This window comes from Petromyzon marinus, chromosome 66, assembly GCF_048934315.1.
Source record: "Petromyzon marinus isolate PM22_M1 ecotype Great Lakes invasive population chromosome 66, UKy_Petmar_22M1.pri1.0, whole genome shotgun sequence".
NCBI lineage: Eukaryota > Metazoa > Chordata > Hyperoartia > Petromyzontiformes > Petromyzontidae > Petromyzon > Petromyzon marinus.
In genome coordinates, this window is record NC_133732.1 from 1509361 (window position 1) to 1527424 (window position 18064).

An 18064-nucleotide genomic window follows, 5' to 3' on the forward strand; every position below is an offset into this window, starting at 1 on the left:
TCACCATACGTGACGCCATCGTACCGGAGGGCGAGCGTGACATTACGTCACTAACTCCTACATATGTATGTATGTGTGTCTGTCTGTGTGACTTCATGTCTGTGTGTGCTTGTCTGTGTATGCATCATCATGTATGAAAATATGTTCAGGGGCTAATTGCCAATGTCACAGTCAGTTAGCCATGAGAGCGCATCGTGTAGTTTTGCTATTCCTCCATTGAATGAGTGCAGACTTCAGTGGTTCAATATATGGTCCATAGTTTCGGTTTCATGGCCACAATTGCATTGGTTTGTATTTAGTTCGTTTATGAATATGTGCATATTGGCCTGTTACTATTCTAAAGAAGTTGATGGTACACCGGTAGTTCGATATTTGGGTCTAAAATTAAGTGTTAATTGCGAATGTCCACGTTGTTTCACTGTTTGCCAGCATTCTTCGAGATCTGTGTGAGATTGTAGGATGGTGACAGTGATTCCAGAAGGGCAATCGGGAATCAATTCAGCGCCAATGTACATGTTTAAGGTCTTACAGTGAGGGAAAAAAGTATTTGATCCCCTGCTGATTTTGTACGTTTGCCCACTGACAAAGAAATGATCAGTCTATAATTTTAATGGTAGGTTTATTTGAAGAGTGAGAGACAGGATAACAACTACAAAATCCAGAAAAATGCATGTCAAAAATGTTATAAATTGATTGGCATTTTAATGAGGGAAATAAGTATTTGACCCCCTCTCAATCAGAAAGATTTCTAGCTCCCAGGTGTCTTTTATACAGGTAACGAGCTGAGATTAGGAGCACACTCTGAAAAGGAGTGCTCTTAATCTCAGCTTGTTACCTGTATAAAAGACACCTGTCCACAGAAGCAATCAATCAATCGGATTCCAAACTCTCCACCATGGCCAAGACTAAAGAGCTCTCCAAGGATGTCAGGGACAAGATTGTAGACCTACACAAGGCTGGAATGGGCTACAAGACCATTGCCAAGCAGCTTGGTGAGAAGGTGACAACAGTTGATGCGATTATTTGCAAATGGAAGAAACACAAAAGAACTGTCAATCTCCATTGGCCTGGGGCTCCATGCAAGATCTCACCTCGTGGAGTTGCAATGATCATGAGGCCGGTGAGGAATCAGCCCAGAACTACACTGGAGGATCTTGTCAATGATCTCAAGGTAGATGGGACCACAGTCACCAAGAAAACAATTGGTAACACACTACGCCATGAAGGACTGAAATCCTGCAGCGCCCGCAAGGTCCCCCTGCTCAAGAAAGCACATACATGCCCGTCTGAAGTTTGCCAATGAACATCTGAATGATTCAGAAGACAACTGGGTGAAAGTGTTGTGGTCAGATGAGACCAAAATGGAGCTCTTTGGCATCAACTCAACTCGCCGTGTTTGGAGGAGGAGGAATGCTGCCTATGATCCCAAGAACACCATCCCTACCGTCAAACATGGAGGTGGAAACATTATGCTTTGGGGGTGTTTTTCTGCCAAGGAGACAGGACAACTTCACCGCATCAAAGGGACGATAGACGGGGCCATGTACCGTCAAATCTTGGGTGAGAACCTCCTTCCCTCAGCCAGGGCATTGAAAATGGGTCGTGGATGGGTATTCCAGCATGCCAATGACCCAAAACACACGCCAAGGCAACAAAGGAGTGGCTCAAGAAGAAGCACATTGAGATCCTGGAGTGGCCTAGCCAGTCTCCAGACCTTAATCCCATAGAAAATCTGTGGAGGGAGCTGAAGGTTCGAGTTGCCAAACGTCAGCCTCGAAACCTTAATGACTTGGAGAATATCTGCAAAGAGGAGTGGGACAAAATCCCTCCTGAGATGCATGCAAACCTGGTGGCCAACTACAAGAAACGTCTGACCTCTGTGATTGCCAACAAGGGTTTTGCCCCCAAGTACTAAGTCATGTTTTGCAGAGGGGTAAAATACTTATTTCCCTCATTAAAATGCAAATCAATTTAGAACATTTTTGACATGCGTTTTTCTGGATTTTGTAGTTGTTATTCTGTCTCTCACTGTTCAAATAAACCTACCATTAAAATTATAGACTGATCATTTCTTTGTCAGTGGGCAAACGTACAATATCAGCAGGGGATCAAATACTTTTTTCCCTCACTGTAGTTGATGGGCAAGTTGCCATTGGCTAGAAATCACGTAAACTCCGTTGTAGTTTGAACGTCTCTCTGATGTCGGTTTCAAGTGTTCAGGTTATGATGACCATTGTGGAATTTAATTGTACATCTAGCAGTTGTGTACGAGGTCCCGGACTAGGTTGCAGCACAGCGATTCTGCCGCTGAGTGGATGAGTGAGAGGGTGGCAGTTCGCAGCGCATCAGCTGAGGCACCCCAGGCTGTTCTTACAAGTTTCTGTGGCAGGGCGATTTTTGATTTGGTATTTTCAGATTTGTTTTATGTGGGGATTGAAGGTCAGGCTTCTATCCATGATAACCCCTTGACATCCTGGAGTGGGGTCACAGCTCACTGGGCTACAAGTGACAGCTGTAATTTGCTGACCCGTCCCTATTGGACAACTGTGAAAAAGAGCGTCATGGCTCATCGGATTCCACATGCAGTCTAAATAAAGATTCTGATTCTGAAAAGATTTTGATTCTGCCGGATATATGCCTCCCATAAAGATCAGTTTTTAAAGTGTTGGCCTGTGCAGCAAGGGCTATGTTATCTACAAATATGAACTTGTGCGATGATGTGCACGGCAGTGCACTTATTAGATAATGTGCTGCACTGTAACACCTGCATAAGAGGTGCAATGAGTTGGGAGACTTTTGGGTATTCTCTGGCTGCTACAGCTCTCATCATGTGGCTGCCTTTCTGCGTATCTGTATTTCTCTGTATTATTGTGAGCAAATACTGTTGGCGTTACAAGTTTAAAGTATCATATCAGTGATAAGAATGTCAAGGTCTCAGATACATTAAACACATGCCAGTAATTGGTGATGCTGTGTTGGCAAAAGTGCATGTACACAAAAAAACTCACATTCGTCAAAGGTCATTGAATGTGTTTTTACTTGAGTAGCATTGCTCACAAAGCATTGGATATACAGAAGTGTCAAAACGACTGAGACTAGAGCATTAGATATAATTTTACCATGTTTGAAATGTGTTACCTTAACAAAAGGTTAAAGCTATGTTTTAGATACGTCTGAACACTATTTACAGAATTTTACAGTATCGATGGGATGACTGTGCACAGTCATAGGCTACTGCAGGAAAGTAAGATGAAGCTTGCTACCTGTATGATATTATTAAGCCAATAAATGCATTTTGTTGAATATGGTTTTCATTCCCTTGGCTGACCCTGCCCACTAGTTGCCCTGTGCTAGGGAACCTCTAGGGTGGAAGAGGAAGCCAAGGGTCATCTTGGTTGCATCAGATTGACCGTTCCTCTCAAGATGTAGGGAAAGAATAAGATCTTGCTTTGATGACTTTGCCAGCTAGAACTTTAGAACTAATAAAATTTACAAAAACTGAACAGATTGGATGAAGTGTGTAAAAATATACATATTTAAAACGAGAGTCAAAAAAGGTCACACTTTGGCCAAATGTACTCATGGCAAGATAGAAATGTAATAAAATGTGGAGAGAATGGTGACATTAACGATATTCAGTTAGACTATAGGAATACAATTTTGATTGTATTTACTTGGGCACGTAATTAAAGTGGGACTGAAAGAGAGTTTTGATTCCAGATAATGTCCAGATATTGAACGTTGTCAACCTGTTCAATACGTTTTGAGTCCAGAGCCACAATGCGCATTGGTGGCGAAACAGTTTTGGAGCAGCCGGAGAATAACATAACTTTTGTCTTTTTAACGTTGAGGACCTGTATTAGGGCATTAAGTAGAAATTAAGATAATTGAAATACTGTTGCAGATGAGATATAGCAGAGCTGTATCGACCATGACTAATGATGATAAATATTATTGCAGTATTACACAGTATTTTAAGTAATTTGGAATGGTTTGCTAGTTTGTTTATAGATGTTTCGAGAAAGTGATCTGACAGTTTCTGCTATAAACGCGTTCAAACGGGTAAACCGGAATTAACTGAATACACTTTGATGTCAGACAAACATAACACATCTGCAAAACCTGTACTGTTCACAGGTGGTTGGAATAAATCCAAACAAGACACATACAAGAAGTCCAGTAATACAAAATGTACAGATACAGGACCAGATTATCAATCCAGGTAATGGATGCTACACAATTGTCACGGCAAGTGATGTGGAAATAAGATAATTATAATTTAACAATGCAAAAAAACTCAATGAAAAGGTAATTAATGAAAGAAATATGATTCTAGCATAGTATAGAAAGTAATTCTAAATGCTATACATATAAAGTCATCCGTAATTATCAAAAATATATTATCATTAAACATCAGTTTTCTAGCTAAATATGTAATAATCTGCTGAAACTAAATATATACATACCTTGCAAAACTTCACACGTGAACAAAATACATCTCTCTAACTTGCAATGTACAGGCTATTTCTTCATATTTTATAGTTACAATTTTTACTTTACTCGATCTATCACATTTTATTTAGTAACTTTTTTTTAATTCACCACTACTTATATACTTTAAAACCCTTTAACACGTTTCATTAGTATATTTAGATTTACACTGCTCTACTGTATTATCCTACAAACCTACACTATCTCTGTTGAGCTATGCTGGACTGGTTTGCGATACTGTCTCCATCTCTATCTTGTGTGCACGACTCAGAGCTCTGTCTCTAACCCACTGATGCTCTTCTTCTTGTCTACAGGAAAGTTCGTATTGTCACAGAACATATTATTAAACCATAGCTAACCTTACGTTGTATATTTTAAGATTTAAACAGGTGTTTGTAACGTCTTGCCTTATGGGGCGTCCATAAATGACGTCACGCGATTTTGGACGATTTTTTACCCCCCCTTCGTTTTGTGACGTCACAAAAAGTCAGATCCCCCTTCAAATATGCCGTCACAAAGCTCTGCACCCCCCCCCCCCAAAAAAAAATAAAACATGCTTCAAATCGCTTTAAACAATTGTCATTGTAGCGCGAATTTAATGTGGCACTGCACTCTGCTGTTGTAGGAGAAAAACATTTATTAAAAAGTCTATTTTATTAAGTAGAACGTGTTGTCTATATTTATTTAAAGTTGCGCATTTTGATGTGACGTCAGATTTCTCAAACCCCCCCTGGTCATACATTGTCACAAATGTCTGACCCCCCCCCACCCCAGGTGCGTGACGTCATTTATGGACGGCCCCTTATATTAAATAGTATCTATATACAGTATCATGATTCCATTGTATGTGTGTGTGCTACATAGCGATCGTGTAGTGGTTAGTGTGCCACGCTACGAACCTGGCGACCCTAGTTCGATTCCCGTTAACGGCCAACACCAGTGACAATAATGATCTAAACCGGTCCTGGGCCTCCTAGGCCAACTCAGCCTCAAATGAGTACCTGATGTGATGTGTAAAAACATCGCTACTGGGGAGACAAAGGCGGTCGGGCATGGTACTGGCCACCCACCCCTCGTGTGCCATGCCGAACTTCATAGGTAAATGATGACGGCCGCTTGTGTTGCGATCGAAACGTCATGTGAGTTTTTGGTTGTCTCGAAGACAGCGCTGGAGTGAACACAGCCAAGCTCAGACCGCGACCTTTAAGCTGTGTGAGAGGAATTAAGGTGCCTTGACAAAGGAATTAGCATAAAAAATAGCATTTAATTGGCGACTTAGCATGATGAACGGTGTAGAGGGGGTGAACATGTGCAGGCCGGCGAGGGGGGGAGGGGGAGTTTACATATTGATGGTGTGAAAAGTTAATTTTAAGAAGCTGCGAAAGTTTGGGGTACCACTACTTGAAAAAATATACTGTACCATTGAAAATTAGTTTAATGTTTGGTTCGATTTAGAACATCTTTCCAATGGTTGCTTAATTTGAAACCATCTTCTCGGTTGAAATTGTGTCTGTGTTTGTAAATCTGAATTGCCTCGTGAACAAATCTCTGATAAAAACCCGTGAGTTTGCAAAGAACCTTGGTATCGGAGAAAATTATATCGTGATCCCCATAGCGTTGTAACAGTGATCAGCTACCGCAGAGGAATTCGTTCTGCCGTGTTTCAAATCTGATTTGTGCTCGCGAATTCGGTCAGAGATATGTCGCTTCGTATCCCCGATATAGCAATCACCGCAGGTACAACTCAATTTGTAAACCCCGGGGTACTGTAAGTCAGGAATGACATCCTTTTCACGGATGGGATCAGATCACGAATTTTGTGTACTGTATTGAACCGGACCTGGATCTTGTGTTTGTTTAGAATTTTGGAAATCTTTTTAGTAACGCCTGCTATATATGGTCGTGTGATGGTTTTGACAGGAGTATCAAGTGGTTGTTTCTGTATGGAGGGAGAAACAGCTTGGCGGATTGTACGGTCAGAGTATCCATTCCTTTTGAGGGCCAGGTGTACATGTGTTAATTCACTGGTCAGGTGGTGTTGGTCCGAAATGCAATGAGCCCTATGGTATAAAGTTTTGATGAGAGAATTATTTTGAGCTGGGTGGTGGTGGGAATCTGGTTTCAAGTAGGAATCTGTGTGGGTGGGTTTCCTGTAGACAGAATGCCCCAATGAGCCATCAGGTCTCCTCTCCAACGTACCTGCTGGGTACTAGTGCATTCCCCCCCCCCCGTGTCCCACACTCAGCTTCCCACTTCTCACCTCCCACTTTCCCCACCCCCCCAGCCTCACGTCTTCTCTCCCTAGCGCTCACGCAGCCCCCCCCTTCGCCCTACCCCACACCCCCCACCCCCCCTCTCTCTCTCTCCCCTTGCCTCCCCCCCCTCTTACCTAGATAACCTCTTGCCACGGCAGCTCTCTCGCCTACTTCAGCATTTTATTGCTGTGGTTGTTCCACCTGATGAAGATTGCTTGTGTTGTGATCGAAATGTCGTGATTTGTTTTGTTCTATTTCTACCTACGTGACTTTACCGAAAGAACCAAAGAATATGGATTCCTGCAGTCACGAACGCTTCAAATCAAGATTGTATGGATCTATGTTGAACTTCTTTGACACCGTACATAGCATTTCTAAAGAAATTAATTTTCAGTCTAGATTTAAAAGTACATAGCTCCAGTGTCTGCCTAATGTCAGAAGAGCATTCTAGAAGGCTACAGAATTGGATTTGAAAGCGGAAAGCGTTAGTTGCGGTGACCATCTTTGTCCAACGGCTAGCCAAAAGCCACTGTGAGGATGACCCGACTTTGCTTGATGGTTTATGCTCCTTGACGGGATCAGATATTGTGGTTCATTTGAGGTAAGAGCTTTGTGAGTAATGAGAGCGGCCTTGTAATTTATGTGTTCGGCAACCAGAAGCCCAATAGAAGCCAATAGAGCTCAGCGAGCACTGGATGGGTAGAGTCGAATATTTCAGTTCCCATAACAATCCGTGATAAATGATGTTGTACACGCTGCAGCTTGGTAATGTTTTGCCAGACATCTCGTAGAGTAGTTAATAATCGAGCCTTGTCGATACTACGCTACACACCAACGTGTTGGCTTTGTCACAACTCAATAGTGGTTAAATGTGTCGAGTCGTGATGAAAATTGCAGGACCTGGCCATATTTTGCACGTGGTGATAAAATTATATAATCTGGTTGAGTATACTTACAAGGCTCTTTAGATGAGTTGAAAACTGAATCCCGGATTCTGCAACTGCCAACCAGTAGAACCTCTAATTTTCCAGGAAAAATAAGCAGCATTTCCTTTAGCGCAAACCACACTGGTAATACACGCGTGCAATCTTCGAGGTTACCGAGCCTCTTCATATCAATTTAACGTAGCTATTTCTGTGACCATGTACAAGCTAATCACTCAGCTATTTCAATGCTAAATTCTATGCTAATTCCTTTGTCAAGGGGTGCCTCTGCGGATGTGTATGCTTTAACTTAGCTATTTCAATGCTAAATTCTATGCTAATTCCTTTATCAAGGGGTGCCTCTGCGGATGTGTATGCTTTAACTTTTAACATAGCTATTTCTGTGACCAGTCACAAGCTAATCACTCAGCCATTTCAATGCAAAATTATATGCTAATTCCTTTGTCAAGGCGCTTTGTTTCCTCTCACACAGCTTAAAGGTCGTGATCTGAACGTGGCTCTTTCACTCCAGCGCTGTCCTACCAGACAGTCTCGTCCCTTCACCTGATGAAGGCCGCTTGTGTTGTGGCCGAAACGTCGTGAGAATATTATTGTGTTATTTTATTTTATCAATTTATTATTTTATTCTCATTCTACGTGACTTTACCGAAAGAACCAAAGAAGATGAATCATTGCAGTCACGAAAGCTTTAAATCTAAATTCAGCATATAGTTATGGAACTTGATATCATGCAATACTATAACATCGGTGATCACAGAGATATATGTTGAAAATAGCAAGGGTCCAAGGATGGACCCCTGTAGTACGCCAACGAGGCACGGCATAGACGATGACTGTTCGTCACCCAGCTTGATGAACTGTGATTGACCATGTCGGGATGACTCAATCCACCCAATGCCGTACCCGATACTCCAAGGCTTGACCTTAGCCATGCAATGGGTATATCATGGTCAATAGTGTCGAAGGCAGCTGAGAGATCGAGGCCAATTAACCCTTTGGTGTAAGAATCAGCCATTTTCTTTTAGAGATCATCAGCAATTTTTCGTAGAGCCACCCCTGTGATTGTAACTTCCAGTACGCTGACTGCAAAGGGCCAAATCTGCCCATCGCAGCGACGTGGGAAGTAACCGCTTTTTAGTCGTGAAGTAGTATGCAAATTGATGTGCTGTGGGATTAGGGGAAGACGGCTGAGAGGGGCGGATGGATGAGATTAAGCGTTCAGAACAGTTGGCGGGTATTAGAGGCAAGGGACAAAATTATAATTAAGTAGTCCTGTTTGGCTACTTCTAAGGTGGCTAGAAAGTGAGTGAAAAGGGAGTCATAGGATGACCAGTTCTAAGCAGATGGGGAGAACTTCCACAATCATTCAGCTTTGCGTAGAGAACGACTATAAGATTTTAAGGGGGGGGGGGTAAACCATGGCTGGAAGAGCTGAGGTGATGGGGACAAGAGGCGTAGGGGGGCTAGGTAGTTGAGGGAAGATAGTACCATATAGAAGGAAGAAGTTGAAGAGTCAGGGCAGAGGGAGGAAAAGTAAGTGATAGAGGGGGGAATAGATGCGGGAAGTCAGAGAGCAATTGTCCAGGGAGCGAATGTTTCAGCATAAGATAGGGTGGGTAAGTGGGGGGATCGGAAGGAGTAAGAAAACGTAATACAAATTGTGAGGGAAAGGAGACAGTGGTTAGAGGAGGGGTGGAACTCAGTGGAGATAGATGATGCATTGTGATGAAGGTAAGATAAGGTCCAGTGTACTGCCAGATGTAAGCATAGGGGATGAAAGCAGGTGAAGACCAAACAAATTGATTAGGAGGGAGTAGGGCAGGGTCAATGGGGCTGCTAAGTTCAAGATTGAAATCAACAAGGAGAATAAAGAGATGGAAGAGGGGGAGGATAGAGAGAAGGCAGTTGAGGTGGTCAAATAAGGAAATATGGGGTCCTGAGGGATGATAGATAATGAAAAAAGTTTTGCAGTCGGGGGAGGTAAAATTGAGCTGAAATTAAAAAAAAATTAAGTGGTAGTTGTTACATTGGAGAAACCAAGCGCCATGTCTTGGACCGCATTCGTGAACACAAAGCAGACCTGAAACATGGTAGGCCCAACACCTCGGCCGTGGCAGATCACCGTTATAATTCAGTAGGTTCACATGACATTGACTTCTCTAAGACAGAGGTTCTTTGCAAGCCATCTGGCTACCATGAGAGATTCGTTCATGAGGCTATCCACATATACAAACACAGAGACAATTTCAACCGAGAAGATGGATTCTGACTTAGCAATCATTGGAAGGATTTGATAAACCATTTTGGGTCTTAATTGATTGATCAAGCTTAAGGTGGCTTTCAGACTCGCTCCATTAATTTTTCGTCTCCCTCCTCCTCTTTTCCGAACATTGATGGACTCGTCCATCTAAACAAACTGTCAAATCGCACTTCGTGGTTCTAACATTAAAAAACCGCCACTTTTTTCAAATTTTCTTGTTGTGGTTTTCACACCTGATGATGATTGCTTGTGTTGCAGTCGAAACGTCGTGTAAATTTTATTGTTTTATATATTTTTTATTTCATTGTTTCCCTTTTACGTGGTGACTTTACCGAAAATTAAGTAGTTACAGAGTGCAGAGATCCACGAGGGGTGGGGGGTATGCAGGCCAATGCTGCCATTCTTGCCAACTGGATGGGGAGGTGTGAAAGAATGAAGTAGCAGAAGAAGACAGGGCAGCGGGGGTGGCAGTGTTGAGTGGTGAGATCCAGATCTCAGTGAGAGCAAGGACATGGGGGTGTAAAGAAAATAAGGCATTGAGGGTGTCCACAGGTTTATTCCAAACAAAACGTGCATTAAATAGGGCTAGTTTGAATGATCGGCGGATAGTCGGAGGATAAGGTCAGTGGTGATTAGTGTGTAATGGGGACAGCTGGCAGATAGAGAAATATGAGATGTGAGTTTGGAGATAATAAGTGGTGGTAGTATACTTGAATGGCCCTGCGACCAGAGTGGTATTGATCCTCCTACAACCAGACCCCAGGTGATTGTAGGTGGGCCATCTCAGGATACTGAAGCTTTTGCAGACCAGTTACAGGCCAACATTCCCAAAATATGGAGTCAAATTGCTCCAGCAGGGAGGCCCGGCAGTAGACTGCCATGAGGGAAAGTTGGAGGGTCGGGTAGCCGTAGTTGTGGTTGTGGAAGCGGTGATGATAGTGGTAGTGGTTGAGATAGGGGTTGGAAGTGGCAGTAGTCGAGGTAGTGATCGTGGCAGTAGTTGAGCTAGAAATGTTTGACGGTACTGTATGTGTGTAATATAAAATAAATATATATGTACATCAATGCAAGTGTAGGGGAACACTATCTCAAGGCGTAAGTGTGCATATGATCCTTATGGCGGTACCCCAGGGTACCAAATAATAAAAAAATGGCCGAGGCAATTAAATATGTTATTTCTGGGACACTATTTTTCCAGGGGTGTACTTAACTCCGCGAGTGTGGTACCAATCAATCCGAAATCAGTGCTACTCCACGATGTCGAAATGCCAAACATTAGCATTTAAAAATCCGTTATCGAAAAAATCAACTTGAATAGTGCATCGTGTACAGCTCGTCGAGATGAGTCGATTGCCGCATCGCCGACCATCAACAGACTAAATATGACTACATCACGGACATTGTGCGTGAACCGGGGTACTCTGGTACCCCAGGGTACCACCATAAGGTTCATACACATGAGTGAAGAAGTATTTTGAGTCTGAGTGAATATGTGTGTGTGTGAATGTAGAAGAAATAATTTTTTTCACAAATGTATTTTATGAACAAAACAATTCAGGTACACACATAGGGTATGAAAAAAAAACATATTACGGATTACAGTGCAAATGGAAACCTGTCTAAACCGGATGTTCAATACACTCTATAACTCGTGTCTTCCTCAGCAATTCTACCCATGTAGGAGAAGAAAGAAATTGAAAGGTGGGGGAGGAGTGCCTAAATGCCCGAATAAATATCCACTGGTGGAGAGTTAGTAAAGGGGTTCCATGTTTGGTGGTAAGCTTCCTCCTTGCCCCTTAGTTTTGCACTTAGATGTTCGAAAGTGGCAATTTTTTACAATTTATTGGCCCATTCCTGCAGTGTGGTGGGAACATGCTCTTTTCAGTTGGCTATAATGGTGCATTTTGCCATAACATTTGGAAGTAGCAAGCGATAATAAAAAAAAACTTCTTAATGTCAGGATATTCCCAAAAGACATGTCTGTATGTTTGAGGGGTGTCCATTGGGCATCGTGGGCTGTTTGGGGAGGCTGTTTTGTCGAATTTGGCTCTTGTTTGGTGAGTTAAGTAATAGCCATGGAGACATTTAAATTGTGTTTCTCTGAGAGGGGCTGAGTAAAGATTGTGTAGCATCCTAGCCCAGAATGTCTCTTTCGGCACTTCATATTAGAGCATCATTAAGGGAACAACAGATTTTGTCGGTGTTCATTCATATTACGGAAAACTTTTTTTTTGGTTACAAGAGCATGACTGACTAAAAGCATGTTTTTTGTTCGGGATCCATGAGCCACGCCGTTGTTTTGGGGGCAGTAAGGTTTAGAGATAGTTTCTTATCCTGTGAGTTGGACATACCTAAGAAATCGGGAAGTGGATAAGTGGTTTTCTGTGCATAAGTTGTGGAAGGGTCGTAATTGTCCTTGTGAGTCTACTATATGTCGAATTAAGCTTGTGTTTTTATTTTGCCATTCCTGCCATATTATGGGTTTCTTATCTATTTTGAGAGATGGGTTTTCCCATAGAGCAGAATACAAAGCTAGCCCTCTTGGATATCCTAATAATAATAATAGGGTTTTTCCCCTTTTTTTCTGGCAACAAAACTGAAACCTTTTTACGATGATTAATGTCTGCATTAGCCACAATACTTACAGTCAAATTGCAACAACAAAAACCACTCTGATAATATAAGCATTGTCCTTGAAACTGATTTGTCCACACCAGAGCCCTCATCACTTTGATAGTGCATTGTCTTTGAGCTGGATTCCTTTTGGCGTCATCTGGTCGAGCACCAATTGAGACGAGGCTCAAAAGAAAGCTGTCTCTGGTGTGGACCAATCCGTTTCAAGGACAATGCTTATATTATCAGAGTGTTTTTTTTGCATTTTGACTGTAAGTATTGTGGCTAATGCAGACATTAATCATAGTAAAAAGGTTTAAGTTTTGTTGCCAGAAAAAAGGGGAAAAAACATATTATATTTTGATACTGGCAAAGGAGTTCTAATAATGATATCCTAATTGTTTATGGAGATGGCTCCAATTTCGTAATCCTATCTGTAGGGACCATAAGTTGGCTGAAAGAGGGGTGTAGTTGCTTGGGTCCGCGTGTATTTGCCCCTTCATCTGCGCTGGTTTAGCTTGTTTAAAAGCCCAGGCCACGTCATCGATTTGTCATGGTGTATAAAAAGATTTAATGTAGTAGCGCGATTGGTAGCAACTGAAGTTCGGGACGGCATAACTTCCTCCCGTCTTTGGAGCAGTTAAACTCTTTAGATCTATTCTAGGGTTCTTGTGGCTCCATAGAAAGTAAAAAGTGGTTGAGATTAGTTTTTGCAGGAAGGTTGTTGGGTTAGTGACAGGGAGCGCTCGAATCAGGAATATAAATTTGGTCAAAGTCATCATCTTAATTATATCTATTCTGGTTGAGAGAAGCAGTTTAAGTTTTCAGTTTATTTATTTTGGTAGAGCCCTGTGAGCCATTAGGCTCTTGAATCGGTTGCAACTACAACAACAAAAAACACGAACAAGAAAAACTTCTTAAAGTGACTATGTGACTGTGCAAACAGAAAATCCATGAAAAAAAGCAGCAAAATATTCCTGAAAAAAGCATCGTACACCAACGCTGTGTGCAAAAAATCCCAGCAAGTCAAACAACAACAACCACAATAAAAATTAGATTAAGGCCATCAGTCTAACTCCGTACTACAACAAAACAAACATGTCCAAACCAAAAAACTTTTCCAAATCACCAAAAAAAAGCCATAATTGCAACGTAACAGTGATCACAGGGACTGTGATCGAATTTTTACATTAAACTACATAAATAACATGTAACACCAAATCCTAGAGCCATAGCTGGCTGCATGAGTTACTCCACAACAAGAGAAGCATCAGTCGGAGTATCAAATTTTTCAATGCACCTTTAAGATCAGCACGCTAAATCAAAACAAAGATAATACTTTGCAGCGTCATCCGGAGCGAAACATTTTATTTTATTTTACGCTAATGAATAGCAGTGGCAGCTAGGGGTGTACAACTCCTCTAGAGCAGTTTTGAGAGAAGATCTCAATGGTAGTAATTCAAGTTGCAGTTTGTTGGCAATAGTATTCCAGACTCTGGGGGCATCAATAGCAAAGGCCCTTCCTCCAGTTTTTGTACGGCAATAGGGAATGTGAAGCTGGTAAATGAGCGAAGACCTGAGGTCAAATTTGTTCTTTGAAACAGAGAGGAGATCCAGCAGGTAGTCTGCGGATTTTTTTGGAAGTACATCATGAATAAATAAGATCTGGTGCACAAGCCGTCGAACATTAAGAGATGTTAAGTTTGACCTAATGTAGAGATCACAGTGGTGAGTCCTATATGGGCAGTTCAATGTAAATCTTAAGGCCGAGTGATAGATGGAATCAAGCTTCTTCAGTACAGTACTTGGGGCTGATTTATACACGATGTCACAGTAGTCAAGTAGAGGCAGTACGGTAGCTTTTATCAATTCCAAACGGAACATTGGGGGGAAGCAGTGCTTGTGTTCAATACAGAAAACCAATTTTTATTTTTGTCTTTTTACCAATATAATCAATGTGATCTTCAAAATTCAGTTTTGAATCCAGGATGACCCCAAGATACTTATAGATCTTGACTTGCTCTATTTGATAATCATTTAAGGAATGTAATCGGGGAAAAATAACTTCCTGCTTTAGTCCTGGTGAGAAGCATAGCACCTTGGTTTTGAAGGTATTCAGGACTAGTTTAAGAGCAACTAGCTGATGTTGTAGTTTGTTGAAATCACCCTGTAACTTAGCAATCACGTCATCCAGAGAGCGGCCAGCAGTAATCAGTATCGTGCCATCTGCAAAAAGATTTACCCTGGAATGATCCAGGTCAGAAGCAGTGTGCATTCCAAACATTGAAGTGAATGCAAGTCGACTATAGGAACGAATGGAAGTTAGCAGCGAAAAGAGAAGGTAGGTTTTTGTTATTTTCACCCCTAAATACTTTGTTCTGCTTAGTGACCAGACGAACTGGGCATTCTAAATCTCAGGAAAAGATTGCATAGATGGTGTCAGTAGCATAATCTCTGAGTTTGCTATATTTAGCTTATATCCTGCTGCTGTGCTGAAAATATTGATAGTATAGAGCATGTTTGGGATAGATTCAGAGGGGTTGGTTAGTGTTAGGAGAATGTCGATAGCATATACAGTAAAGGTATTTTCATACTTTCTCTCCCAGGACCTTGTACCCCCCTTTATTTTGTTTGATATCCTCAGGGCCATTGCCAGTCGTTCTATAGCTATTGCAAAGGAGTGGCGATGGAGGATATACCTGTCTCGTGCGTCTACTTAGAGGGAATCCAAGCTATTAATGCTTTGATAGTGCACTGTCTTTGTGCTGTTCGCCTTTTGGCGTCATCTGGTCTAACACTTTTGGAATCTAGGCTCTAAAGAAATATGTCTTTGGTGTGGACCAATCAATTTCAAGGACAATGCATATATTGCCGAAGCATGATTTGGTTTGCATGTTCACCACAACTATGTGTGGTTAATAGAGACATGATTCCTTGCAAAAGGTTTTGGTTTGGTGTTTTAACATCTTAACATCTGATTTATTGCCAGAAAGGGTAAAACCTTTGTTATATTTTAATACTGGCAGGAAAGGTCCCAAGAATTCCCAAATGTCGTCTGAAATCTGCATCAGTAATTACGTCTTTAAGAAGCGTTGCATTGAGTGACCATGTTCTGTGAACAAGCTTTTCTCGGTTAGAGAAAAATGGAGGGTAATAGGAGCATAGTCAAATAGTTGAAATTCCATGATTTTGGTCTCTGTAATTTGTGGGAGCAGTGTTCTGGGTATCAAAAATAAGCGAATTCGAGATAGCCTTTTGTGGGCTCGGGATATGTGAATGTAGTCGTTTTCAAGGGGGTGGGTTGTATGCCAAGAGTATATGAGATAGAGTTTTGACATCATAGCTAGTAGGGCTTTCCTGTCCTTTTTTCTCTTTAGGTGAAAGGGGAGTTTTTTTTTCTATTCTAGGGTTGAAAATCAGGTTCTGGTCCCCCCCTATTATGACAATATCATGAACGTTTGAATGTAGGTGCTTTGTGACCATTTTTATTGTGGAGGTGTTAACTTGAGGGGGTTATGGATATTGCAGTGTCAAAGGGGTTCAATCTTAATTTGAAGCTTTCGTGACTGCTGGAATCCATACTCTTTGGTTCTTTTTGTAAAGTCACATAGGTAGAAAAATTAAATACAAATAATATAAAATAATATATCGCCATGTATGATATATTGTTTTTATTTAATTTTTCTACCTACGTGACTTTACTGAAAGAAACAAAGAGTGTGTCAAAGGCGTGTCTTCTATTTTTCAACACACTTTTATGGAGGATGTGAAGGTAATTTTTTATGGATGAAACTGCAACACCTCTACTTTGAGATGTATGCGTTGCTGTAAAAACCTTTCCCACCCATGCAAGCTCTAGTTTAACTGAGTCAGGTAAAGTTAAGTGGGTTTCTCGTAGAAAAGAAATCAGTTTGTAGATTGTTTAAGTATCTCAGTGTTCTCTCTCTTGATTGGGTGGTTGAGACAATTAACATTTAAGGAGTAACTTGTCAGTAGGCTTGGTCAGGGATAAGAGGCTGCTCATCCCCGGATATTATGGAGGTTGAAAGGGGGAAGTCGGAGGGCAAAAGACAAGGGAAGGAGATAGGGAGGGTGCACCAAATACCGGTGGTACAAACTAAAACTATTCTTGCTTCCCGCATTGCATGTTGGACCTCCTATTTCTGACCCCCAACAGTTGAGAGGGGTTCTATGTTTATTTATCAGGTCTGAATGCTATTCTCAACACCTTAGTGGGGTGGTATTCCCCTCTCCAACTTTCCCTTTGTATTTGAGCTTGATTCTGGCCTACTGTCTAGGCCCAATGAGGCATTCTGGTCTATGGTCAACTAACTACCAACAATTCAACTAGCTTAATCCGCAGATATTTTTTTTATTCAATTGGACTATACTCTCTGGTTCTTTCGGTAAAGTCACGTAGATATAAAAAATAATAAAAGAGAACTCGACGTTTCGGTCACAACACAAGCGTCTGTCTTCAGGTGAGAAAATTATCTGTATTTGTAGCTGTATATAGGCACGGGAAGGGGGAAGGAGTTTTGGTGCGGTTTATCATCATGATAAACCGCACCAAGTTTTGACTGCTATGATTTTCACCCACCCACCCCGTGTGTCTTGTTGTCCAATTACAAATTGGAGCTCCTTTACTTGCTAATTTCTCCAGCCCCACCCTTCCCTGCATGCCACAAACCCTCCCCCCTCTCCCCTGTGAACTCCTACAGCAATGATTCGACAATACTCCTTCGCCCCCCCCCCGTGCCTATATAAAGCCACAACAGCAGAGGGACGCTTGTGTTGCGACTGAAATGTCGTGTTTTCTTTTATTATTTTTTCTATCTAAGTGACTTTACCGAAAGAACCTGGGAGTATAGATTCCTGCAGTCACGAAAGCTTCAAATCAATTGCACTAGTTGTTATATTTGTAACTATGAGAAAAATAAGGCTGTCCATTACTAACGGCTCAGTAGGCAGAGGTGCGGTATGTTTTCATCTTTTGGTGTGAAGGCTAGGAGGTGCTTACAGTATTCTGCACTCCCCGTTGTGAGCATCTTACCACATCTTTAATCCCTTCTTTAGTTTTGTAAGTGAAGCACACTGAACTGGGATCACCGAAACAATGACAACACTGAAAATTGTAGACAAATTTTGACATAATAAAAATATATATAAATTCTACATTTGAAGTTTTCGTGACTGCAAGGATCCATACTCTTTGGTTTTTTTGGAAAAGTAACGTAGATAAAAAAATAATAAAAATGAAAAGAACTAAATTACATCACAAATTTAAATAACATACAAAATGAAAACAACTAAATTAAATCACGACGTTTCGGAAGCAACACAAGGCTCCGTCTTCAGGTGTAACCGCCACAGCAAAATTACTCTAGTGAATAAAGAGAGCTGTTTAGAGAACCGTGATGGTGTGCTGTTTTTGAGTTGTACGCCTTTTGGCGTCTTCTGGTCCAACACCAGTGGAGACTGGGCTCTAAGAAAAGCCGTCT

The 18064-nt window shown here is 41.5% G+C and overlaps 1 protein-coding gene and 1 long non-coding RNA gene across 2 annotated transcripts in view; one reads left to right on the forward strand and one right to left on the reverse strand.

Moving 5' to 3' along the window:
* Positions 1 to 18064, forward strand: part of LOC116956556 (interferon-induced very large GTPase 1-like) — a 74621-nt gene that overhangs the window by 26589 nt on the left and 29968 nt on the right. The window contains exon 4 of the mRNA XM_032978252.2: positions 4138 to 4222. Coding sequence (XP_032834143.1) covers positions 4138 to 4222 — 85 coding nt within the window. The remainder of the gene's footprint in view (positions 1 to 4137; positions 4223 to 18064) is intronic.
* Positions 1 to 18064, reverse strand: part of LOC142906495 (uncharacterized) — a 28310-nt gene that overhangs the window by 3334 nt on the left and 6912 nt on the right. The window lies entirely within an intron of this gene.